We start from the raw sequence: 24,518 nt of genomic DNA on the forward strand, positions 1-24,518 counted from the left end.
CAAGCTTGGGATTACTGTTATTTTCCTCATAAGGTCGACAGAAACTTCATTTATGGCCTAGGCTTTTTAAGATGACTTCATTTCCAATACATATACACATATACTACGCAATACAATCCCAGTGCGGGGTCAAATTGTAACAATATCGACACATCTGATGACAAATGAACAAACTAGTCGGCAAAGTGGGCTAAACGATAAGCTTTAAGTAGTTATTTAAACATATACGTTTACATTTATATGACAGACATGGTAGTGTAATGGCACCTATCCCAAGGCACATTGTTTTAAGTTTGCTCGGGCGGGCCTGCCTCACTGAACACAAAACCCAGCCGTCTGCAAGTTCAGCAATGGTTGAGTTTATGCAGGTGTCCGCAGGTCTGCGCAGATCGGGGGATTCTGCAGATCTGCGCAGGATCGCTTGGCTGGCTGCAGCGCTTTCACTTTCGCTTCCTGGATGATGGCTCGCTAGTTTTCCTGCAGTTGGAGCAGCAGGTCAAACAGAAACTGAACTGAAGGGCGACGACAACGCAGTTCAATTTACTCGGGAAATCACGTCCACTGCGCTGCTGTGCGAGCACAACATTAAAGCCACACAGGCGGTACTGTGCGGGAGAAAGCAAAGTTTTATGTATGTATGTATGCATTTCAATTGTGAACTGTTCTTTTCAGTACGAAACTCGATACTTTTGAAAATAATGTTACTTTCGAAACTGACTCGGATTGCCAGACGTGTTCGTGGGTTATATTTTGTAGCAGCAACACAACACTCGTAATTAAAAGTGAAACAAAACCCTGGCCTGGCACTGACCTCGGTCACAGAGCTGCCAGGACAGCCTCCTGGACTTCATTTATATGTTTTGGGTGCTTGAGTGCTTTGTATGCATGTCTTTCTGTTGTTATCTTCAATGCATGTCTTTCTGTTGTTGTCTTCAATGCATGTCTTTCTGTAGTTTTACAACTGACACTGTATTGGGAATCAGTTGTCAGACGTGACGTGATGTGTCATTGTTTAAATAATATGCAGTTTCATTAATTACCAATGTCTTATTCTTCTTCTTCGTTAGGTCTGCAGGTTGAGCACCAAGACACAGTGGTGAGTAGTCCTTTCGGTTTTGTTTTTAGTTGAGAGCTACAACACTCACGCTGTTTCCAGCCCAGGCATTGCCAGAGTCATGTCAAATGTCCCCTTGTCTTGTAGTTTTTATTTCACAGACTGGATTCAAGACCTGAACACAAGACCATGGCTACAGAAGGTTTAGAGATTCCCATTACGCCTGAGATTGGTCAAACCCTGAGCCAACACCAAAATCTCAACCCTGTCGTCCAGAGGAGGTTTGGCTGCAGGGCTGCCCTCAGGAACGTTGAAGGCACGGGGGGGTCTTCCTGGAGCAGCTCGAATGGGTCCTTCAAAGCCGAAGAGAGGTACTCAGTAACGCTGGTCAAAGGGCTGAAGATCTCCGTCTGGAAGGATGACCTCACTAGACACCAGGTGGAGGCTGTGGTCAATGCGGCTAATGCTAGACTAGACCACTGTGGTGGCCTTGCTGAAGCCCTGTCTAAAGCGGGTGGGCCAGAAATACAAGAAAATAGCAACCACTTAATTAGCAAAAATGGATGTATAGCTACAGGAGATGCAGTCGTCACAACTGCGGGGAAACTTCCATGTCAAAAAATTATCCATGCGGTAGGACCTCGTTGTAGGCCTCATCCAGATCAAGAAGACATTAAAAAAGCTTCAGGTCTTTTAGAAAAAGCTGTTAATAGTATCCTTAAGAAGGCAGAGGAGCAGAGATTTAAATCAGTTGCCATTCCTGCTCTGAGCTCGGGAATATTTAACTTTCCCCTGCCTCGATGTGCGGAAGTCATTGTGTCTACACTTAAAAAGTATCATGACAATCAATATTCAAAGGCCAGGGGTTTAGAAATCCACTTGGTCAACAATGACGAGCCTTCAGTGTGTGCAATGGAGAAAGCCTGCAAAGAAATTCTCATCCCAAGTAAGTCTTACAGTCAGGCTGCCGGGAGCCCCTCTACTTCAGTGCAGATTGGAAATGTCACCCTGCACGTCAAACAAGGACGCATTGAAAAAGAAAAGGTAAACATATCTGTCATGTTCCTTATGAGTTGAGATCTGCAGATTCATTTCACATGCTTAAAACAGGAGCAGAATGTTTATGTGTAGAAGTAAATAACCATTTAGTTCATAAATGTTTTGACATCGCCTACAGTATTCCTTCATTATATTTCAATTCATGAACCAAAATCCTTCTTCTGATTGTGGTAAGGAATTCTACAGCACTGATCATCACTGTGTTAAACTTTAATTTAATGTAGTATAATCTGCATGGATTTAGATATTTTACCCTGATGACTTTTCCTTCCATCAAATTAATACATTCAAATACATAATAAACTATGTTTTAGGAAGTAAACTAACTTTAAATGAAATGAATATGAAAGGAGTGAAAAGCTTTGAATGTCTTCATGTTAATTTTTATTTGTAGAATTACTCATATTCTTCCATGTTTTGCAGGCAGATGTCATTGTGAATACAGTAGGTACTGATCTTAAATTGTCATTGGGCAACATCTCAAACTCGATTCTGAAATCTGCTGGTTATGAGCTGCAGAAAGCTTTGTATCAATATCAGAATACTCCAGTCTATGGGTCTGTCTTTAAAACTGAAGGATTTTACTTGGATTGCAAAGCTGTGTATCATACAATCTGTTGTTACTATAGAGATCGCAATGCCTCAAAGGTATGTATAATGATGTTTAACTTATATATTACATTACATATATTACTTTTATGTCTGTGTGTATGCACAGGTCAAACATTTGGAATCAAAAATTATGTACACGCTCATCGTGTACAGCCTAACTAAACACTAAAAGCTTTTATTGCCTTATTCTTGAATTTTTTTTGTCATCCTGTTTTATTACTTATTTGTTGTTATCTGCTGATTTGATCTCTTTTACTTTATATTTGTTAATTGTATTGCTATCCTTTATTCTTTTGTACAGAGCCCGAAACATTTTTGGTATGAGGGGTAATCAATACATGAAGATGATGATCATGATTATTCTGTTGCTATCTTGCAGTGTTAATAATATTTCAAAGCATTACCATATTAACTGTTAATGTATTCTTTAGATACTTGAAACTATAATGTTTAACTGCCTGATAATGGCAGCAGGTGAACACATGAGATCCATCGCATTCCCTGCCATTGGCACTGGTAATCTGGGGTTTCCACGTGATGAAGTGGCCCGGATAATGATCGGCCAGTGTTTCAATTTTGCTTACAATTTCCAAGGGAAGAAACTTGATGTTCATTTTGTAATTTTTCCTGGTGACAAAGAGAATCGCAAGGTAATTAAATAACACTTTTTGAATATTTGTTTTAATAGATTTTTTATGCTATATTATTTAGAGTAGTTAATTGTGTACTCCATGTATTTACTGCAGTTGCCATGATGTATTGCATTGCTATGGTTAACTGATAGCTCTCTATGATGCTGTGGCCATATCTGCATTTTTCATCAAGACGTTGCAAAATATATTTGTCATACTATTGCACAATATGTATACTAGCTTTCTTCTGTGTGTCTAAGAATATATGATTTTTTTTATTTGTTCTCTTATCATCAGGCCTTTGAAAAAACACTGAGCGATTTTCAGAACACAGGCAATCCCAAAGGTTCATTTGATCATTTTTCTAGTAGTAAGTGACCACAACTGTATATTAATATGTATAACAAAACAGTAATTTACACATTATGTAAGAGGATTACCTGGATGATTGTTGTATATTTGTTGTAATAGTGTGTTTGGTAATCTGTCCCCTAGTGTTACAAAGCAACATGAATTTAATTAACAGAATAAAATGTATCCTTTAAAAACAAACAAGACATTTTACTTCTTTATGTGTTGCCTTTTTTATGTAACTTTTTTCAAATGAGTAATTTTGTATATTTTCAGTTTAATCTGTACTTCTAAATATCTTTAACATTTTCAAGGTTACCGAGGTGCCGAGGGGCGTTCTGCCGCACAGTCGCGCGATCTTCAGTGGCCTAGTATTGTGCTCTCAGATGGATCTCACGAAGGACAAATGGAAGCAAAGAAATGGATTACCAACACACTGCTTCAAGAGCGTGAAACCCTCACCATAGACAACAACAGTGTTTTCTTCTTTGGCCAGAGGGAGCATGACGAATTGTTGAGTTTCCAGACCATTCACCGTGTGACCATTAAAGTGATGATCAGCAATGGAAAGGCCAGTCTGAGGATTGTGGGACCCCCTCGGGGAGTGGTGGCCGCAGCGCTGGCAGTCGAGTTGCTGTGCTGCCAAGTACAAGAAGAATTTGCGACATGTGAAGAGATCGAGATGTTGCAGTCTTTGGTTCAGTGGCATTGCAACGCCTTACCAGAACTGGCAGAACCGGAGAACAACGCCACTTTGGAAAAAGCCTACTGGGCAGAACATACCTCAAAGACCATTAACGTGAAGGGCAGTACAGTTAACGTTTTGTTTAGAGACAAGAAAGTCGTTGATCACCTAGGAAAGCGTCATGACATTGAAAGAAGATGTAAGTGTGTACGGTAAACAAGGGCATTTCAACCCATTGATCACAAATGACAAAATCAGTAGGGTCTATGTGAGAGGTTATGACCTACTTGCCCAATTCAACATGTACATTTATAATCAATTAAAGGGGTGTGTTTTTATGTATTAAAATACTATAATAATGGATTGCAGTTTCCACTAAGTGTGGTACACACATTTCTCCAAGGGTCTGGATAATAATTGTACATAAAAAAGTAATGTATTTATTAATGATAGCAATGGTTGAATGGTTTTCCACACTCTTCTTGAAGTCTTATTAGTGACTCTAGTGAGTATGTGTCCTGTGGTGCAGAAATAGACGACTGGAGTTTTTGTGTAGAGGGGTATCCGTACTATTGTGTAGTGCTATAAATTAGGTAAGTTGCATCTCATTTCATGGAACCTTTTGTTTATTAAGGCCTGTTAAATGTTGACTATACCAAGTTTGGGAAAGGCTCAGACGCATCCTTCCATAAACGAACCCCTGAAAACAGAGCTGGACACTCAAAGAGGACCAAGTTGTTCAATGAAGCCGGTCTTGAGATTGTCACAGTGAGTACATGCTTAAAAAAGCCCACACGATAATCATTCTGTGTATTTAGATTACATCAGCAGATCAGAACTGTTGCTTTATATTTTAGATGACATGGAATGCCTTTGGTCTTATATTGATTTGAAAAATTGTCTGTTTTACAACATTATTATAGCCTAGATTTAATTACCCTTTTCTATAATAGAACCGCAGAGTAGGATCCCACTACCGATCATCAGAAGCAAATGCACAATTCATCTGAAGAGTTAAAACCTGTATACCTAGTACCATTCTATAATAAAATGCATAGTCTGTACATTATACCTTTAAATAAAAAAATGCTTTACATAATTTTTTTCTTTCTGTTTTCCTCTTTTAGATTGAAAAGATTGACAACCCGCTTCTGGAAGGGCATTTCCAAGTAAAGAGAAATTTCCTGTCAGCCAAACCGGAAACCATGTACCAGTCAGTCCCGGCCCAGTTCTGTGACCTGGTCTGCCGGGCTGGATTTCACAGACTGTACTCGCAGCCACGTGGTAAGATATTACTTTTGTTCTTCAGAGGTCACACTGAACATTGACTTTTTTTAAAGGCTGCCGTTTCTTTTCACAATATGTTATAGATTGTTTCATTTGATTTGCAGATCAGTCATAACAAAAATGGGTATTTTAAATCGTTTTTTAAAAAGTGTCGGTTTTGATTCCATCATGTTCCCCTATATAGTTTGCTACTGGTGGGAGAAGTGTATATTTTAAAGTGATACAGCTGCTGCAGAGAAGATTTGAAAGTAAAGCACATTCTAAACTTACTCAGGTCTCAATATTGTAAATCACATTAGCCTGCATTATGTTACTGTTGTTTTTCTTTTTCAGAAGAAAAGTTTGGAGCTGGCATATATTTCTGTAGGAAACCCCCCACCCTCAGTTACCAGGAAGATCCTTTTGGGGCAGATGAGTTCATCTACATCTTCGAGGCGCAGGTCCTGACTGGAAAATCCACCAATGGCTCCCCGGGTTTGATTGTGCCCCCTGTCCTCGGGACAGACCCTCTTATACTGTATGACAGTGTTACGGGGGGAACACACACAGCGGTCATTTTCAACAGTCGCCAGGCCTACCCTGAATATTTGATCACTTGCAGAAGGGTGAGGGGTAAGACCACAGTGTAAAGTGTAAAGATATAATACAGACTAGGGTAAAGATCAAGCGAAGAGGTGATATTTTTTGTTTAGGGATTATAATCATCTACCATTTAAAATACATAAAGAACAAACTCATAGAATACACATATTAGATTTAATCAAAACTCTTCTCAGTATTTACTTCTGGATAATTTTTCTCTCTCCATACATTTTGATTTTCTAAAGACCTCTTTGTACACTTCATGGTTAATCCGACTCATATGTATATATTAACTATAGCTGATCGGGATGCTGCCGAGTGTGACTGCTGTGTTTGAAATGCTCCAATTATGTTGTAGTATTGGAGGATTCACCAGCACAGATAAAGCATTTTAACATGTCTTTCTGTATGCAGTTCAACCCACAGTTCACCTAGAAATACAATGTATATGCTTAAAGAAACACTGGGTTTATCAAGGGTAATTAAGGGCAATGTAATTGATATGCATATGTGATTAAAAAAGTACAGTGTAGATACAAATGTACTATACTTGGATGTGTGGCATATTCTCTACTATATCAATAAAATAATTCTGGGTATATTGTTTCTTTTTTCAAATCGTATACTTTGGTCACTTAAATTAGCATTTGAAGCTATAGTCATTAGTAGTCATTGAACAATTATACGGCTAAAATGAAAAACAAAAATACAGAACATTCATAACCTTTCGTTTCTCTCTGAAAAGAGTTGTAAAACAGAAAGTCAAACTTTAGTGAAATTTAAATAAATCAACCCTTTTCCATTGAACTACAGATCCACAATGTTAATGTCAACAGCACTCCTGGAACACAAGACCAGTACAGCCACATGACTGTATTTGTGTGTTTAATATTTTTCTTTTGACCTTACAGTCGTGGAGAGATAAAACAAGAGAACCTTGTCTTTCAAGAATTCTGCTATTCTAAGCCAGAGATTTAAAGATGACCTCAAAATACTTTTAAAACCAAAACACAGCTTTTGCTTTTATTGAGACAATTCGCACACAAAAAATAAAGAATAATGTCTATTACAATCATTACATAGAGTCTTTGATATATATATATATATATATATATATATATATATATATATATATATAAAGTCTAAAGATTTAGCCTCAGGACCTGAGGAGAAAAGCACAACCAATTCTGTACACCAGAATAAGTTGCATACAGAAGTGCCTAGATATCGAAATACAACATTGATTGGACAGTCATCTATGAGCTTTTGACAAGAATACAATCTTTTAATTACCCGACAATTAAATTTGCAGATAGTAAGATATGCACGTTGACGGTCTACACACATTCTTAACACAGGGAAGGGAATACAGACAAACTCCCAGAAAGTGCACTTTCTTATGATTATTGGTTATTGCAGTATTTGCAAATCCTTGACCTGAAAAAGTAGTTGTTACTGAAGTGGAACTAAACTTTGCAAGTAACACATACATCTTAACATGTATACAGCAGTGGCTGAACTGCCAAAACAGGTTATTATTTTTTTGTTTGTGTCTTTGATTTGACACAACTGATTATCTCAGTGTGAGGTAAATACTTTGCTGAAAAAATAGACTTCATAACCCTAGCCATGGAAAAGGGTTTACCATTTTCAATATTCGACACGAACACTTCCATGTTGCAAGATAACTACACAATTTAATAATTTACAAAAAATATATGCATAATTTACTTATCACTATATTATTACAATAATTTAAATAATCTGATTTATTTGTTTGAGAGGCGGGAGGCAAATTAAACAAAACTTCAATTCAGACTTTTGGGGCCTTTTTAAGAGGCTTAAGGTTCATTGGTGGACAAAGGAGTAAAGTATACATTCTGCTGTTCAACACTTATTTCTGCAGGGCTTTAACGTCTGGAAGTCTTTTTTTTTTGCGGAAAGTCGCACTCTTTTTGTATCTTCACAGCAGTTCTGTTTGCAAAGTTGAGTTCCGCTCTGCCCGGAACGATGCGAATTACTCCAGCGATTCCGGAATCTCACACTCGTCCACTATCAACGAATGAATGATGCCCTCCCTCCGTTTCCCACTGCTGACCGCCTTGATACAGCAGTCGTGGTTTCCCACCGTGAAGTGCGTTTCTGTGCCATCTTCTACAAACTCTCCCTAGAAACAAAGCAAGGACAAAGCCAGTCTGTTACGCCCTTGTCAAGTCATGACACAAACAGCACAGTTCTCTCTCATGGGCTTAAATGAACAGTATCGCATTTACAGGCGCTCGTGTCATAAACTGCATTGCCTGTGCATCCCGAGTTTTTACTCATAAACGTGTGATCTCCCATATCAGATACTTTACAGACATCAAAACAGAGCACTTACTGCGGTTTCCATTTTCTGACCATTGCACCATATGTCCATCGTGTCCTTCTCTGTGAAAGATATAGGAGAGGATGAATTTCCAGCCCACAAACCGTAAATACACACTCACAAATAGCTTTATCATAGACAGGAGCCAATCAGCATTTTAAGGGCTGTAGTAGAAGTAGTTACTGAGGCAGATATAATGTGACCATAATACTGTCTGAATGCAACACAGAACCACTGTGACAAACCTGCAGGTTATTGTGGAAACAGATATTACAAATATATAATTCTGATTATATATCGTAATATTAGGCTTCAGTCAGAGCTCCTGAATTAGCTGTGAGGCCAGAGCTACCATACACAATACAAGTGGACTGGCAGCATATTTACCATTTTAAAAATACTTCACAGTCATTATCACGGTTATTATGGAACACAAACCACACCTTAAATACCTTGCATTGTGTACACTGTACCAAATCAAACTTTTGTTCTTCCTGAACTCGATTCTGTTTTTCTCTGACTCACCTCATGTTAGTAATGCTGAAAATGTTTAATTAAGCCATTTAAGTTACCGCTATATTAGTCACTGCTCATCCCCGCCTGTAAGGAAAATAGTGCAGCTTCCTGGATACTGTACCATTATCCAATAGCCTTCTTGTTTGGTGTACATTATTATAGACAGCACAGAACAAAGATGTGAAGGCATTATGGGTAATACAACTAGATTAAGGGTCATTACAAGACTCCGTGGTGTGGTGCGTCAGTGATGAGGAAAGTCAGTGCAAATAAAATACAGACACGTACGATCACCGAAATCAACCCTGTGTTCTCTTTAATGTAGAAGATACTGCTTTCCGAGACAATTCAGTGTTTAAGTTACTCTTAGGTCTAATTGCTACATACGGTTTTTAAATCGCTTAAAACACGGTTAGTCCTTTAATACTGATGCCTGGTGTGTGATCTTCATAAGCCAAGACCTTGTCCCCCTGGTATTCAGAGACCTGTTAGCAGCATTTACCCGGTCTTGTAATGGGAACATTCAACACTATAGCCAGTAGTAACAGAGTAATGTGAACTCTTACCCAGTACTATCCTGCAGTCGACGCCATCCAGATTAATCACCCATGTGTTGGTCGTCTTCGACCTGTTTTCCATGTACTTTTTCAGACTTTTCCCGTTGATTTCTAGGGTGTATTCGTACGCGAAGCCGCTGACAGCATCGATGTTGATAGTTGCTTTTGTTTCCGTCCCTCCAACGCTGAATGTCTCTTTTCCAACCAGTTTGAACATCCAGTCTCTTCTTATCACTTCCTGTCACGAGCACATAACAATTGTGAATAATTAAATACATAAACATCTGTAATTACTGCACCCCCTTCAATATTGGTAGTGGTGAAGGATTACTGAAGAGGCCCCAAGCAGCATAACCACTGGAATAGTATTTTTCAATTCTGCACTCTGTGCCCAAAAAACATACAAGTATTGGTATGGCAATCAAGCAGAGAGCTCACTTAATTTCTCTACACAATCATTTCATGTAAAATAAACAGCACTTTTTCCACATTATATGAGATGTATCGATTATAAAACCACAGAAGTTCACAATCCTGCTATTTAGATTAGACTGATATCATGAGAACCAAACAAAACAAAACACAAAAACAGAGCAGCACATCGGGAATCCTCATATAATGGGTGCCAGCTTGTATTGACATAATTCAGCCTGGACAGGAAGGGTGCTGAATTATATACTGATGAAGCTCTGCCATCTTGTGGGTGGAATAATATATGACTGACAAAACTCCAGGGAAATACATTCATTTAAAGTAACATTATCTATTCTATGGGATTAATTTTGTAATCCTATAAATCATACTGTCAGTCATCTACAATTTCAACCCTTATAGGAGTTTAACACCACGGTAAACTGTAATAACAGTCTACCACAGTAAAACAACAGTATAGCGTGGGAGAGCAAAGTGAAACACTGGTGAAAAGTCTAGGCCGTACCTTTCCATCTACATAGACCACGCGCTTCCCCGATGTGGTCCCGTGCTCAAACTCAATTTTATGGACACCGTCACTTAAAGCCACTTCCCAGACACCCACCAGGTCTGTCATTTTATCCAGATGGCTGTATTGAGACCTTGAGAGGAAGAGAAGGAACACAAAGACAGAAAAGCGAAATCATCTTCCACATATAGATATATATCACAGCATTACAGACATACACAATAGTGTGTGTAATCACCTCTTAGTTACCGACCAAAGGACCCCTTGGAATCAGTGCAACGTATTGTCCAGCACTGTCCAATACGTGCACACTCAGCGTCTTGTCTATCACTTAAGAAGCTTACTGACACATACACACACACACAGATACACACACACAAAAAGCAGCGCTAGGCACGGGGGAAAAGGTCACTTTTAGGAACTGGCAGTGTCATAGTACTTATCATGTCTGTTGTGCAATTAAGGACTAGGCCATGGAAGACAGGAGAGCTTTATCAGTGCAGTATCAGACTGTCCCTCAGAAAATGTTATATGTATCGAATTACTAGATACTAATTTCACAAGCGTTTTAAAATGCATTATACATGCATTTTAAGTACAATGTATCTATACGTAGACTGATAATGAGTTTGATGTACCGTGCACTTTACAAAGCATTCATTTAATGTTAATGGACTACTTGAGATCGCTTGACACTTGACAGAACTCAACTGAAGAAACAGCTTTTAAAACAAAAATGTAGCACACCTGCAATACACCCAAAGGAACAGAGGAAAGCAAATTAAATCATATTAAAGCTGTAATGAAGATACTATATTGCACACAATAAATGTATAATCTGAAATGAAGGCCCTTTACCTCACGTCATCGTCATAAACCGTAATCTCTTCCCAGGAAGCCATTGCAATGAAATTACCAGCTCTAATCCAATTAGCATGGCAGGAAGGTGAAGGGTAGAAAAGATAGAGTTTCAAATGGACATTTTTATTATTAGGTTCCCTTAATGTCTTAAGAAATCAGAGCTGAGCTAATTTACTACTTATGGTGTGTGGTGGAATTGAGTGTGTTTTATTGAGGCTATTTAAAATGGTACCTTTAAGAAGGACTGAAAACACATGAGATACTGTTCAAATGTTCAAATGATGGACGTTCTCATAGCCATAAGCATTGTGTTCCTTTACTACATTGAAAGCACCTCTATATTATCTTTCATATTATTGACAAAATCCAACTTAATTGACAGATTTTTAAATTTTATTTTATTTTTACAAATCTGAAAGCTCATTTGAAAACAACTTCAGAACAAAAATGATTACCATTGTAACACAGGCCTTAACGAGTTTCTCATGTCCCACACATTAAGTCCTATTATTATTTCAGTGAGGTCTTAAGGACAGCCATTAAAGGACATAACCTCACTGCAGACTATTCTTTAACACAATAAATCAAAATAATAAAAGGAGGGTAAATATGACTGTACTGTGTAACCAAGTGCATCATGGGTGTTAAGAGGCATGATGGTTGAATATTATATTAAGAAGTGGCCTACAGGTGGTCAAGTCACCTTTAACTGCTGTTGATTAAAAAAGAAAAAAAAAAAGCATGCACTGTAATCATCATCATAATAATGAAAATAGTGGGTGAGAATAACCCTGTGCATAACTCGAGTGGACAAAATGCTGAGATGACTAAAGTAACCCTGTTACTAATCCGACATTTACAACAGTGTGACCATTTGGTAGTAATAGTGGATTTGGTCTGTAAATTAGACTAACTGTAAGCAATAGATGTCTCTCAGGTCTAATTTGATGAGGTCAGATTAACAAACTACAAATAGAGTCTAAGACACTAAGTGACCCATAGACATGTATGCAGGGCTATACAACATGGCTGTATGGTCCTGAATGCTATATAGGCTATACCTTTGCATGAACAAGATGTATGTTTTACTGTAGGACTATGAGGAAACAAAAAGCACTTCGCAGATGAGACATGGGCACGAACACAGATAGTGATATTTGATCCTATCATGGAAACAATGCCAAACAATGTATCTATTCTGCACAATAGCAAACTGACAACATGCAGACTATATGCATTTTCTGATAGGATGACTCTAATGGACTTTTGTACACCCTTTGTAGCGATAAAGTATCACACTGATAGAGACAATGCGTATGATCAAATCGGAAACTTATGTTGCCATTACTGGTTGCGTGTTGGAGGAATCTACGCTCTCTTTCCTCTTGAAAATATAAGACCCCCTGCTTTTAAAACATACAACTACTGTGTTAAAGAAATCCACAGTAAAGAGAACCAAAGCACAGATACTACAGGTGTTGACTTTGTTCACACACATGATAACCCAGAGAACAGACAGCTGGGACTATATAGTGCAATGTCACTGCCACACTTAACCTGCATGGGAAAGTAAGTCTTAATGATCAGATGCAGGATCACCCGCCAACTTCGTCTCAGAAAACACTCGTCCTGCTCGCTGTTCCTCGTCCAGTCCCGGTGCATGTGCTGATGCTATGTATTACTGAACAGCCTGTTTTATAAAAATGCCACAAAAGCCCCGCGATCCAGCGTGTGTTGCAGCTTACCTTGCAGCTGGCGCGCGCAGCTCCGCTCTTTATGACGCCCTTTCTCTCTGATGTCGCCGACAGCGCGGTCACTATGGAAACCGCTGCGCAGCCTCACACTCCCTGCGTTTTTATTCCTTCAAAACATGCATGTGCTGTGTCCTTGGCATGTACGTGACATATATGATCTGTGTAGCGATTCTCATGCGCGCTAAAGAATGTTCTTGTTGTTTTAGAATGTTCGGTGTACTCTCGAATTCGAGCAGGGCAGTGACGTCACTAGCTCGCACGCTTTCTCGCGAGAAACAGCAGGGGTACCTGTTTGTTTTTTGGAAAAGGGATTGATATCCTTGGCGTGCATGGACGTGATTTTCTTATTATAGATATAGTAGACATTCTTTCTCATTATAAGACTTGTTTTCTGACGATACCGAATCAAAATCAGTTTAGATTTGTAATGACGTAACCTGCATACCTCAAATAAGTAACCAAATAAAAGTGACTTCACTTTGTGTGGTGTCGTTCTTCTCTAGTTACGCCACCGTTGCGCAAACATCTCTGTGTATTGAATTGACACCAGCAAGTGTCCACCGCTCTCAAAAACACGCTTAAGTGGAAGTTTGTGTTATTTGGTTAGTTGCGCTCCTCAGAAACGTCAATCTGTTGGCCCCAACCAATCACGTAACAGAATGACGTGCCATCTGTAAAATGCACACCGCTAATAGGTTAAATGACGGACAGTGGGCGTGGTATGTGTAGACTTCACAACACTATTGGTTGAGTGGCGGGTTGTGGGCGGGCTGTGTTTAACACGCACGTCGCTATTGGTTGAGTGGCGGGCTGTGGGCGGGCTGTGTTTAACACGCACTTCGCTATTGGTTGAGTGGCGGGCTGTGGGCGGGCTGTGTTTAACACGCACTTCGCTATTGGTTGAGTGGCGGGATGTGGGCGGGCTGTGTTTAACACGCACTTCGCTATTGGTTGAGTGGCGGGCTGTGGGCGGGCTGTGTTTAACACGCACTTCGCTATTGGTTGAGTGGCGGGATGTGGGCGGGCTGTGTTTAACACGCACGTCGCTATTGGTTGAAATGCACAGAAGCATGCTTTCGCCTTCCTGCCGGAGGTGGTTCAAACTGTCAGCTCGCTGGGCGGCGGGGCGCTCGGCACTGCGGGAGCAGAGGGAGACACAGCGGGCAAAACGTCCGCTCAGTTGTGCATGTGATGAACACTGTGCTGCACTGGAGATTGCGTATTCTCTAAATACTCCTGCGTAAGATAGGTACAGTAACTTTAATGATTAGAAATGTCCGTGCTTACTGTCCTCGAGTCGGCGTGCGTCTGCTGCAGTGCATGTCATCATTGTGTGCGTGAACACTCGTTATTATTTCTGTTTTCCAGTCACCACTGTATATATGATATTCACTGTTAATAATTCAGAAGTCTGTAAATCGCGTCCAGCTTGTCAACTGTGCAAAACACAAGTTACAATAATTAGTGACCCTGCTTAATATAGCTTACTGTACTACCCAATAAAAAAACAGCATCTGGGAAAAATAAACGTTTCCACATTACAAATAACAGTATCTATATTGAGTGACTGACCTGCCAATCATTTTAGCAACTGTATCCATGTGAAACCAATAAAACATTTAGGGGTGGGGTTAGTACTGTTAATGCAGGAAGCTGAATATCTAAACTTTTTTTCTTTCTTTCTAGTGCCTTGCGAATAGTGCATACGTCATACAGAATGTCATATCTAAGTTCTGGTAAGTATTTATTTATTTATTTATTTATTTATTTATAAAGCTAATGCTATCACTTGTACTTTTTGTGTGTCTAGGTAACTGTGAACAGCTTTGCAAGTGACTTGTCCTGAAAAACGAATATATAGTTAAAATGAGACCATACATTTAACTTAATTGCATGTCATAAATATCATGATGAACAGATCCTGCTTTGAAGTTAGGTGTAATTACTTGTGTTGGAATTGTAGCACAAAATGCAAGTCCATATTTCAGGCAAATAAAATCTGTCATCACTGTTTTTGTGTGTGTGTCCATTCACAGGCCTAGAGAGAGGGAACGAACAGGTAAGATATCTGCGAAACCCTGCCTGACCGCATAAACAAAGAGGAGGGTCATTCTAGACCTCGAGTATTACTCACTCATTTGCTGAAGTGTAACAAGAAAAGAGCATCGGTCAGCTGTTGCTGATGTCTGGGAGTGTTATCCAAGCTACCGAATGTTAAAACTTCTCTCTTGACAGTGAAGCTCTCTGCTGCTATTCAGTACAAGCATTCACCTGTAATTCTTAATTAGGGAATCCGTAACATGATACTTGGTTCTGCCAGGTAAGGATAAGGACAAGAAAAAGGGATAGGAAGATGCGAGCGACAGACACCGGGGACAACGTCGGGACGAGAGGAGCACTCTGCGGTGGCTGTGAAAGACAGGAGTTTAGAGCACATTTTAGTTTCTTTTCCTTCTGTAATTGATGTGCTTTGGCACTTCTTGGCATCAGTTGTGTGAATAACAGGAAAGCAGTTGTTTAGTAAACAGAGCACAGGGCAGGCAGTCAGACGATTAAGAGAGACAGAGGGGAAGACAATGAATGGGATTGTAAACCAAAGGGACAGGACTTATGTGTATCTGTGGACCTGCAGCCAATTCCAGGTACTGAGGTTGTGACATAAAACGCCAAAGGGGATTCACTTAAGTTTATGAGGCGATTAACGATCAGGAAGTGCAAATGTAAGCTGCTGTTAAGGTTTTGCATTGGAGTCCTTTTTGTTTTTTAAGGAAGTGAAGCAAAACAAATTACCCAGGTGATAAAATTGCATACTTGGTTGTTTAGACTCTTTCCAAAAATACTGTACAAGTAAAGGTTATAAACAAGGTCTGTAACACTTCTATCACTGTAATTGTTCTTCAGACTGCCATGCATTTTGCTTTTAATCTATTAAATTTAGTTATCAGTGCTATGATATGTCTTGTAATGCTTCTTTCTTTTAATCTGTGCAGTGGAGATTGAATACAGATCTTTGATTATTGCAATAGTGTTTTTCGTACACACTTGACCATGGTTTACAGCGAATTGTATGAGCAGCTGTTTGGTCGTTGTCGTTTTAAAGCAGGAACAGGCGGACTGGGAGGCAGTAAACCGCTTACTCCGACACCATGGCTTCAAACCAATTCATTTTGCAGACCCCATGGAAAACAGGAATCTAGCAGGTACAATACCGCATTGAAAACGAGTTTACTGTTTCAGGCCCTCAGGTGTGTGACGCAACATCTGTTCGCCTTAATCCTGCATCGTTTTCAGTAGCGCATGTAAATACACTCACTCGGTGCACTGGCTATTTTGCTTTATCTGGTTTATGCTGGGTCTGCTGTAAAACCTGGGGTATGGTAGCCTAAGCACTTTGTATTGCTGTCTGTTTAAAGCCACTGTGTTGTGTTTAATTTAATTTAATCTTTTTCTTTTCTTCATGTGCAGATCTAGTTCTTTTGGAGAAGAAGTCTGCCTCGGAAATTCAGCTGGTACTGCAGAGCGTGTTAAAGGACACCGAGAGGAGGCAGGTGTTGATACAGGAGCTGATCCAGTCTAACAATCAGTTAAAGTAAGTCCAGTCTGCTGTTCCCTCGTTTCTGTGATGTTCGGTTTGTTTCTTTTCAGTTTGTTTTCCCTGTCCCCTCCGTGATAAACAACTCAGTCTCCCAATTGATGAAAGAGGTGGAAAAAATGCCTGTCTACATTTAACTTGATGCATCAATGTCTATATCTGCACAATGTAGGGAATTATACAAAAACAAATGGCCCACTCATGCACATTTTTCCTTCGGGCCATGGGGACTTGACTCTGACATTATCAAGTATTTTGAGGAGGCTGATTCACGGGGACAGATAGGGTGTCAGTGAAATAAGCAACTGGAAACCAAATAGGAAAGGCGGGTGGGATGCCCTCCTCTGATTGCAGACCTTTTCAATGCTCTAGCGATCTAGTTCCAACTTGCTAACCACCTGTTTCCGAACACAATGGCTCTAATCACCCCGAGGCCTTGGATAATCCCAGGCTCCTCCCAGCCTCGGCAGGCATCTGCTCGGCCCAGTGCGGTGAGACGGATCCTCCTACTGTCTGTCACCCCCCACGCTATTGCGATGGTCCACGGGGGGTCTCCTCACGGGCAGAGGGGCATTTCAGGGAGGTAAATAAGACAACCCCAACTTTTCAGCAGGATGATCTATTTCAGACGTTTGCAGGGGGACGTTTGACTCGCCAAGGTGAAGAAGTAAAGATTAAATGTGTATATTGGCCTGACTCTGCAAATGCACTCTGAGCTTCATGCCGTACTGGCTCAAACTGCTCTGCCGGTGGAGGTCCTTCTTTCCTTCGCTGCATTAATCTTCAGCGTTTCAACCCCGCCACGAAGCTTTGACCTGAAAGAAAAGCAGGAGGCTCTGTTGTAGGCGTGCTGAAAGTCCCGGACCCTCCCTCTCTCGCCTCTGAGCCGCGGGCCGTTTCTCCAACAGGGACGAGGCACAGCAGCAGCAGGCCCGAGCCGCGCGGCAGTCCCAGCGGGCCGCGGAGCTGGATGCCATCTTGTCGGGAGTCAAGGCCAAGGTTCAGCAGCTGGAGGACGACTACATCGCCAAGGCCGCGCAGCAGCAGACTCGCATGAAGCAGCTGCAGCAGGAAAAGAGAGACGCCCAGGTACGGCCGCCCGTGCGTCCCCGAGTGTTTCTCGACCTGGAGTTGCTGGAGAAGGTTCTAATCTTCTGAGATGTTCTTATTGTTTTTAAAATGCTTTCTGATTGTCCAGTTGTTGTTTTTTCCACCGTTTGTTAAAGAAACGCTACCAGTTACTGGAGCAGAAGCTTGGCGAAGAGCGAGAGGTCATTTCGCAGCTGCAGAAGAAGCTTTACTTCACCGTGAAAGAGGAGGAGGAGAGAGTGCGGCGACAGAACAACGTCTTCCTACAGATTCGCAAGCGGGCGGCCAAGCCACACTCGCCGCTCGACCAACAGTACGTCATTTCAATCAGATGCAACTATTTCAGGTCATGTTGTGCCGCCTTGTTTTCCTGTTATTCATTCTGAAAGAGTTTATACTCCACGCTCTGTATCAAAAGCAGCGCCGAGCCAATCATATCACGCAACACCTAGAAAAGCGGCGATCGAGATGTTTTGTGAATTGCGCTGTTGCATTGGCGTGGCTGTAGTGACCGTCCCGTGAAACTGCTTTCATTTCTCTCAGGATCCTGGATGTCATCGATGTCTACGAAGCTCAGATTCACGACCTGCGCTCGGAGATCAGGTGTGTTTTTATTCGGATGATATAAGGAATGGAGATCAGAATGTCAGATTTTGACATCTGATGTCGTTGTAGTGGATAAAAAGAACGCAATGTTCTGTTTGTTCATTAGAAATCGAACGGTGACGAGAAATATGTCGGTATCGAGATATTAAATAGGCTTGTAATGAGAACTGTGTCACTCTGTGTTTCTCACGGCAGGACACACAGCGCCGAACCTGTAGAGGGAAACCCCGAGCATCTGCAGTGTGGCAGAGAAACCGAGAGGAAGCATGCACTAGATGCAACTCCGCATTACAAAGCTCTCCTTGAGGTACAGAGTTCAACATTTATAGTTTTCTGCATCTGTCTGTTAAGAAGCATCTCCTGTTTGTCTTGGCAGGGCACTTTCTGTTTCACATATTCTGTATTTGCATGTGTTTATGGCTGTGGCTGAACACTGGCTTGTTTTATCCAGGGATTTTAATGAGGACTTTGTTTGTTTATTAGGGTTTTTGTTGTTTGCATGTATTTGAATAGCACAGTCTATTGTCGCCTCATACATATGCACAGTGATATTATACTGAATGTGTACAAGGATACGGGTCAAAGCAGAGCCAGCCAAACATCTCTCCCCCTGTACAGTCCTATCAGAGCCAGCTGAAGGAAACCAAAGCCCAGAAGGAAGAACTGAGACGCAGCATCCAGAGCTTGAGACAGGAGTTGGAGTCCAGGTGTGTATATTTTCAGGATGAGTTCTAAAAATATATTTCTTGTGATTGGTCACAATTTCTCACCGTTTTCCCCGGACTTGTCTTTACTTGTAGGCCAACTGCAAAGGAGTTCAAGTCATACCAACAGCAGCTGAAACGGATGGACAGAATTAGCCGGCAGAATAATGTCAAGTAAGATTGTATCGGCCTGCGATACTCTAAGGACACGAAAGTGATTTACAGGGTTGTGGGAATTGTGTGGATGTGGGTGAGATTGGTTTCTATAATGAAGGTATTGAGGTTCCTTTTGTGCTCATGAAACGAGTCATTGATTTCATTTAACTTTGGCCTTCATGTCAGGCTTGGAGGACACAGCCATCGATAAATGCCATTTTTATAGAAAGGGACGAAGTGATGCACAAACATTTTACCACGCTTTCGCTCCCTCTTTCCCATTGCGGCCTCTACAACCCGGCACATTTTCTCCTGTTTGTGTCTGTTTCTTCTCCCAGGTCTGTGGTAGAGGATGGTGCAGATGCAGGACACGGCACTGGCGTGGAGGATATAGGCGGCATGCAGGACAGCCTCTGCCGGAGCTACCTGAAGGTCAGTCACGCTCGGATTTGAAAAGGTCTGCGGTGTCCTGAAGATTCAACTTGCTTTAAAAAAAAAAAGGCCCTGGTACACGATGTTCTCGTACCATGATGTGTTTGACATCGGCTGTGTCCTCAGTGCCATGTGCAGTTTTATATTGCTCCTGGATGATTGTTTAAGAAGCTGCTGGATTTGCTAGGTGTTGCAGTGGACTGTGTGTGGGAATTGATCAGGATTACTCTCATCCCCAGGCTAGTGTATAAATGCTATGTTAGCGAAGTGGCAGACACAGCGGTGTGTTACTGAACAAATCTGTGCAGTCTGAAACGTCAGCAAAAGGTTTCATTCCTTACATCAGTTTTTTTCTTTCTTCTTTAAGAACGTGTGTAAAGAATTGGAAGTGCAGAATTTGAACGATCTTGTTACAGTTGCAAAACTTAGGACGCAGCAAGCAGACTCGGTTCCCAGACTCACTAAGGTAAAGACTCTTTCCTCTTTAATCTCGGCCTGCTGCGCAAGGCCATCCTTCTTCCCAAGACGAGTATTTAGTCTCTACAATCCCTCTCGTTCCGCTCCATTTGCTGGCAGACTTGGCTCATGCCAAAGGCCAGGCCAAATCAATCGCTAAAGGATGAAATGCAACAAGACCAGTGTGGTTTTTGTATTGCAGATCCTTAATGCAATAAAGAGCATTTTAAACAACCCGAGGGCTCCACTACTGCTGTACAAGCAGAAGCCATACCCAGAGAGCAAGGGCAAGGAGGAATACGAACATCTTCTACCAACGATAGACTTGTGGGCCGAACAGCTCATCTCTCTGAAGGTAGCGATGGGTTTTGTATTCATCAATGTTTTTTACGTTATTTTTATTAATTTGAAAGAAAAATAAAATAATGGAAAAGTTCCAGTATTGAGGGGGGGGAAGGAAAAGTGTTTAAAATGATTCCTTGTCATGGTCCACACAAGGTACAGCATGGATTTTAACACCAAACTAAGGCCTTCCTCTGAATGGAAACAAGAAAAACAGGTCTGGGTTTGGTCGCCTGATAATTAAAGAATATTTATATGAGTTGCAGGGTATTGAAAAACCTGATACAAGCATTCCCATTCCTTTAATGCTGTCATTATATGTGTGTATTATATATGTGTGTGTGTGTGTGTGTGTGTATGTATATATATGTGTATATGTATATTTATCTTTATCCAGGATCTGCACGGTGCCCTGAGGACGTTGTTGCTCAGGATGGTGCCCTGGCACTCGGCCGGCGCACGCAGCTCCAGCGAGGGAGTGCGAGTGGAGGAGCTCCTCCTGATGGCGGACATGCTGCTGGAGGAAACCGCGAAGAATGACAAGGTAGACCGGGTTAGTTCAGCTGCACGTACAAGAAGATATTCCTCACGACTTTGAAAATAGAAATGTTTTGAATTGTAAGATGTCTGCCCCAACTCTGAGGTTAACTCTGTACAGCACAGCCTGCGTTTACAATAAGCCTTTCAGAGCAAAGTATCATTTGAACAACACCGCCCATCAGATTTTAAGAGATCCCTAGCTTTCGGCCTACGTTGGTCCCGACCCGCCTGCTGATCAGGAGGGACACTGTCTCTGCCTCGGCAGGAAGTCCGCAGTCCCACGCGCAGCACCCTGCAGGCCATGGTGTCCCACTTCCAGAAGCTGTTTGACGTGAACTCCATCAGCGGAGTGTACCCCCGCATGAACGAGGTGTACACCAAACTGGGGGAGATGACCAACGCCATGAGGAACCTGCGAGACATCCTCGTGCTGGGTAAGAGGCTCTGCTTGTAGATCAGAAAGTGCAACTGGCTAAATTCGAATCCTTTCTTTTTTAATCAGAGTTCTCTTTTCTTGCCAGTGATGGTACTGATTTCAGGAGAGGCCCTGATCTCAAGATCCTAGTCCTGCCCACACCACGCATAAATACGGGACTCCGACCCTACTTTCCCCTCAGTCATTGTTCTCACCCCTCCATCCTCTCCACACCCCCCATTCCAAGTCAGATCATTAGGGTTCAGCTGAATCTCGTGAAACGCCCGTTGACTCACTGCGTTGACAGGGGCCCGGACTTGCTCTGGGCCGGGTGTGTGTTTTGGCAGAGTGCCGCGTTGTGCTCCTGAGTTGACTGCGGTTACTCCACTGTTCTCCAGATGATGGCGCTCCACCCAGCGCTGTGGTGAACAAGGTGGGGAAGCTGTGCTGCTCAGTGAGTGACGACGCCGGGCCGCACCTGCAGCGGCTGCTGGAGACCCACGATATCGACAGGTAGCGGTCAAAACCCTAGAACTTCTGGTTTTATAGATCCCCTAAACTGCCAGTTTCTGAAGACTGAGAACAAGAGTACACACTTATAGAAACACCTGCTGAATCTTATGGGGTTTTCACATCCTTAAGGTTAGTGATTAAAGGGTTAATCTGTAGACCCCACTGCACTGTGGCTCTCTGGGACCAGCGTCGGAGAGCCCTGCCTTTGCAACACACTATAAAGAACAAATCGCTCAATTGTTCATATATAAATGGCAGTGTATGTAAATGAAAAGTAGAATCCTGTGGTTTCTTCGGGGGACGGGGCTGTAGATGTACTTATAAAGCGCAGATGTCATGAAGGGTTTTTCTTTCAGTATCATCAACAAACTGGAAGAACACGACGAGTTTTTTCCAGCATTCCACTCCCTCGTACTGGAGCTGATCCAGATTCTAGGTAAATAAGGAGCACAGAAACACTGCGGCCGGGATTGTTTGCTGTTCACTTCTAGTTCATTTTAGATTCAGAATTAATATTGTTGTGCAACTTTCGCACATCACTCAAAGAAAATATATACTGTATTTCATTCTACTTGAATATGGATGAAATGGCACAATCAAACAGTCAGCTGACCCTCTCAGATTTCCACAGTGTCCTGCTACTGCTTATTAGGAAGACAAACGCATCCCTGGCTAGCAGTTTAAATGCAGGTTTTTAATATAAAACGGGTATTGTCCTCGATCAGTTGTATATAGCTGGATCACAACGTTGGCACAGGGACTGCACCACAGTCAGACTTTCAATCCATCCACAGACCGGCGGTGGTAGAGAATTAACCTCGACAGGAATTGTGACACAACAGTGATCATGAATGTTTTGTGCCCCTGGCCGTCACACCGCACTCCACAGACCTAGATAAATAATCTGTTTTGGTAAACAATTGGAGAGAGTGTGAGATTGAGATTTTCATTACTCGTGTATAATAATCCTCCTTGTTGCCTTTGCAGATGTCAATCATCTGGAAGAAATTGTACCTGCAGTGCGATCGCTCAGTGACCGATGAATAGCCTTTGTTTGATTGTTGTGCAGTTTGTTTTTTACATTTCAATTTTGTTAAAGTTTTTTAAGTAACTTCTTTAGCTGCCTTAACTTTGAGTCTCAATGTAAATTGAAATAAAGGGTTTATTTCTTCACTTGTTTCACGCGTGCTGTCTCCTTACCTTTCTTACAATTAAAAACAAATACAGAAGAACTCAGAGAAGATTAAATAGTTTTGCTGTGGTGTCATCTGTTGCTTATTGACTATCCTTTCAATTGTTTTGGGTCGCTCTGTTGTTGGAGTCTGCTCTCCTCTTCCAGCCAGGGCTTAATTTCCACCGGCACCTCTCAATTTGAAACTTGGGACCTCTTTGTGACGTGAACTAAATGGAACGAGCATTTACATGACTGGTTAGTTGCCTTTAGAAGGCAGGCTATATATCATGCATTTGATCTACTCGTGATCTACATCCTTAGAGTTGGAATTATTTTGTCCATCGTTTTTTACCTTAAAATAATACTGGAATTTGCTAACATTATCCTGGCGATCAGCTGTATTCTGGACTGCAGCCAGAGGTCTTTCAAGGCCAGGTTAAACCCCGTGAAAATAATCCGTAAAGCACTGAAATAACATACAAGTATACACTGAAATACAAGAATACGGTATTGTCATAGACAACATTGTGGTTTGGAACATATGTGGGTAACACAGCCACACTTTACATTAAGATATACTAATGTCCTGTGTCTTCACTGTGATAATCCGGTACCAATGCGTGCGTATTGAAGGATTTTTTGCCAGAAATGTTAGACACCTAGCTTAATACATATTGATACTGTTGCACTTCGGGGGGTTTTGGGCCACAGCGGGATGGGGATTCAGACTCCGTTCTCCTGTGCCCAAGTGCAGCGAACTAAACGTCATTTACAATGTGTTGTGTGTATTTAAAGACTTTGGTTTCCTGTACCAGCAGATACCTAGTCCTATTTTATGTAGTAAATGTTTAAGCCTGTATTGTACATGTTAATGTTCACTGTTCAAAATTATGTATTATTATTGATATATTATACTGACATTTCACAATTTCACTAAGTCACCCTGGATAAAGATGTTAGCTAAATAAATACTAATAATTGTATATAAATCACAATGATCCAAATATACAGATGAGACATTTGTATATCTTCATGTAAATTGTGTCTGTTTCCATACATTTTCTTGTATGTTAATGTGTCCTTGTATGTTATTTAATCTGGCCCTGGAAGACCTCTGGCTGGAGTCCAGAATACAGCCGATCGCCTGTTAGGATAACGTTTGCAAATGTTTTACTTTAAAATAATACCAAGTCCTGCCTTCAAGAAGTATCATGCGTTTGATTGGGTTATTTACATGTCCC

General features: G+C 41.3%; 3 protein-coding genes across 11 annotated transcripts; 2 read left to right on the forward strand and 1 right to left on the reverse strand.

Moving 5' to 3' along the window:
• The first annotated feature begins 442 nt into the window (after window positions 1–442).
• On the forward strand, window positions 443–6,861 carry parp9 (poly(ADP-ribose) polymerase family member 9). 4 transcript variants are annotated; one of them, XM_066687499.1, is made up of 10 exons: window positions 443–635; window positions 1,068–1,096; window positions 1,202–2,098; window positions 2,537–2,761; window positions 3,157–3,375; window positions 3,655–3,727; window positions 4,023–4,592; window positions 5,028–5,161; window positions 5,521–5,677; window positions 6,014–6,861. In XM_066687499.1, exons 3-10 carry the CDS (start codon window positions 1,244–1,246, stop codon window positions 6,307–6,309), a joined length of 2,529 nt encoding a protein of 842 aa, XP_066543596.1. In that variant the 5' UTR covers window positions 443–635; window positions 1,068–1,096; window positions 1,202–1,243; the 3' UTR covers window positions 6,310–6,861. The 4 variants fall into 4 exon arrangements, with proteins under 4 accessions (XP_066543596.1, XP_066543594.1, XP_066543597.1 ...); XM_066687497.1 differs by having other exon boundaries at window positions 443–631; XM_066687500.1 differs by having other exon boundaries at window positions 443–631; window positions 3,655–3,703.
• A 281-nt stretch (window positions 6,862–7,142) lies between these two features.
• On the reverse strand, window positions 7,143–13,837 carry faima (Fas apoptotic inhibitory molecule a). Of its 4 annotated transcripts, XM_066687502.1 has the most exons (6): window positions 13,062–13,243; window positions 11,502–11,564; window positions 10,641–10,776; window positions 9,713–9,941; window positions 8,643–8,692; window positions 7,143–8,429 (listed from the first exon to the last, which is right to left on the reverse strand). In XM_066687502.1, exons 2-6 carry the CDS (start codon window positions 11,543–11,545, stop codon window positions 8,280–8,282), a joined length of 609 nt encoding a protein of 202 aa, XP_066543599.1. In that variant the 5' UTR covers window positions 11,546–11,564; window positions 13,062–13,243; the 3' UTR covers window positions 7,143–8,279. The 4 variants fall into 4 exon arrangements, with proteins under 4 accessions (XP_066543599.1, XP_066543600.1, XP_066543601.1 ...); XM_066687503.1 differs by lacking the exons at window positions 11,502–11,564; window positions 13,062–13,243 and adding an exon at window positions 13,250–13,837; XM_066687504.1 differs by lacking the exon at window positions 11,502–11,564.
• A 502-nt stretch (window positions 13,838–14,339) lies between these two features.
• Window positions 14,340–23,276, forward strand: cep70 (centrosomal protein 70). 3 transcript variants are annotated; one of them, XM_066687881.1, is made up of 19 exons: window positions 14,340–14,507; window positions 14,945–14,994; window positions 15,295–15,317; window positions 16,359–16,458; window positions 16,724–16,847; window positions 17,759–17,939; window positions 18,077–18,252; window positions 18,483–18,542; window positions 18,741–18,852; window positions 19,164–19,252; window positions 19,346–19,423; window positions 19,744–19,837; window positions 20,205–20,303; window positions 20,496–20,648; window positions 21,033–21,188; window positions 21,441–21,609; window positions 21,989–22,103; window positions 22,460–22,539; window positions 23,091–23,276. In XM_066687881.1, the coding sequence occupies exons 2-19, from the start codon at window positions 14,976–14,978 to the stop codon at window positions 23,144–23,146; spliced, it is 1,884 nt and encodes a 627-aa protein (XP_066543978.1). In that variant the 5' UTR covers window positions 14,340–14,507; window positions 14,945–14,975; the 3' UTR covers window positions 23,147–23,276. The 3 variants fall into 3 exon arrangements, with proteins under 3 accessions (XP_066543978.1, XP_066543979.1, XP_066543980.1); XM_066687882.1 differs by having other exon boundaries at window positions 21,033–21,179; XM_066687883.1 differs by lacking the exon at window positions 15,295–15,317.
• The last annotated feature ends 1,242 nt before the right edge of the window (window positions 23,277–24,518 follow it).

The sequence above is a fragment of the Amia ocellicauda genome, chromosome 16 (assembly GCF_036373705.1).
Source record: "Amia ocellicauda isolate fAmiCal2 chromosome 16, fAmiCal2.hap1, whole genome shotgun sequence".
Taxonomy (NCBI): Eukaryota; Metazoa; Chordata; class Actinopteri; order Amiiformes; family Amiidae; genus Amia; species Amia ocellicauda.